The 1116-nt window shown below is 42.8% G+C and overlaps 1 protein-coding gene across 1 annotated transcript in view; it reads left to right on the top strand.

Annotated features, from left to right (window-relative positions):
- The window catches only part of PROX2 (prospero homeobox 2), an 8832-nt gene extending 8200 nt beyond the window's left edge, over positions 1 to 632 (top strand). The window contains exon 4 of the mRNA XM_007459739.1: positions 447 to 632. Coding sequence (XP_007459801.1) covers positions 447 to 632 — 186 coding nt within the window. The remainder of the gene's footprint in view (positions 1 to 446) is intronic.
- The last annotated feature ends 484 nt before the right edge of the window (positions 633 to 1116 follow it).

The raw sequence follows: 1116 nt of genomic DNA, 5'->3' as shown, positions 1-1116 counted from the left end.
CAGGAATGATTCCAAGTCCTTCGAACCCAGTCCCCAAAGATGGCAGAATGAGGTACGACAGTCGTAAGCTTGGGGGCAGTTCTTTCCACATGAGGCACTAAGGAAAAGAATACTAAAAACCTCTTCTGAACCACAGATTTAACTTCAATCAGAGTCAGTTTCCCACTTACTAAAAACATCACTCATTAGTGGAATCAGCTACTCCTACAAAGGGAGTGTCCCTAATACGCTTTCTCCCAGGGCTGTCTCATCAGTACCATCATTTTAAGGTATGTATTTGATGAGGGAGGAAGAGATTCCATAAAAGTCAGGGGCCAGTAGAGCAGAGATGCTCTGATCAGCCCACAACCCTAGGAACAGGCAGCATCAGGCAGTGAGGTCTGTGTGGTGCCGGTGCTTCACAGCCTCACGTCTTTTCTTCCTTGTGGGTCTCTTTGGGAGTGCAGGTCCCAGATTGCTTCTTGGAAATCGCCAGCTTGACATTACAGGAGTTCTTCAGGGCTGTCTCCGCAGGCAAAGACTCAGATCCTTCCTGGAAGAAACCCATTTACAAAATTATTTCGAAACTGGACAGTGACATCCCAGAGATATTCAAATCTTCCAGCTATCCCCAGGAGCTGTTTCGGAATTAAGATCCCACAAAATGAGGGGCGACTGGCCTGGGTTTCCTGGGTTTATCTTAAACGGCAGTCAGTACAGCTGTAGTCATATGAAAAGAGCATAAGGAGAAACCCCTCAAATAGGTACCATTACCATTTTTGATCATTTATTTCCTTTTCCAGAATTACCAGAGGTTTAACATTAACTATAAAATATTGTAAAAGGAACACAACAGTTTGGAACCAGAAGAATCTCCACGCCACTGTTTCCAGGTATCATGACCCTGGGAACTTGCAGGTGTCTCTGCATCTGTAACATGAGGTTGTATGGATAAAAAGACATGTCCTAAAGTGCTCTGTGAAATGTTTCTCACTACACAAATGTTATTCTTTTTTCTCCTTCATCTTTCAGATAAGGCTATCTTATTTGGGGTTTTTATAAATTGCTGTTTCGAGTTACCTATTTATCAAGCTCCACTTATTTGCAAGACACTTTCAAATACATTACCTTTAAGCT

Source organism: Lipotes vexillifer, unplaced genomic scaffold (assembly GCF_000442215.2).
Source record: "Lipotes vexillifer unplaced genomic scaffold, Lipotes_vexillifer_v1.1 scaffold39, whole genome shotgun sequence".
Classification (NCBI taxonomy): Eukaryota; Metazoa; Chordata; class Mammalia; order Artiodactyla; family Lipotidae; genus Lipotes; species Lipotes vexillifer.
Note: the sequence above shows the minus strand (reverse complement) of the source record. Positions and strands in the feature narration are given on the sequence as shown.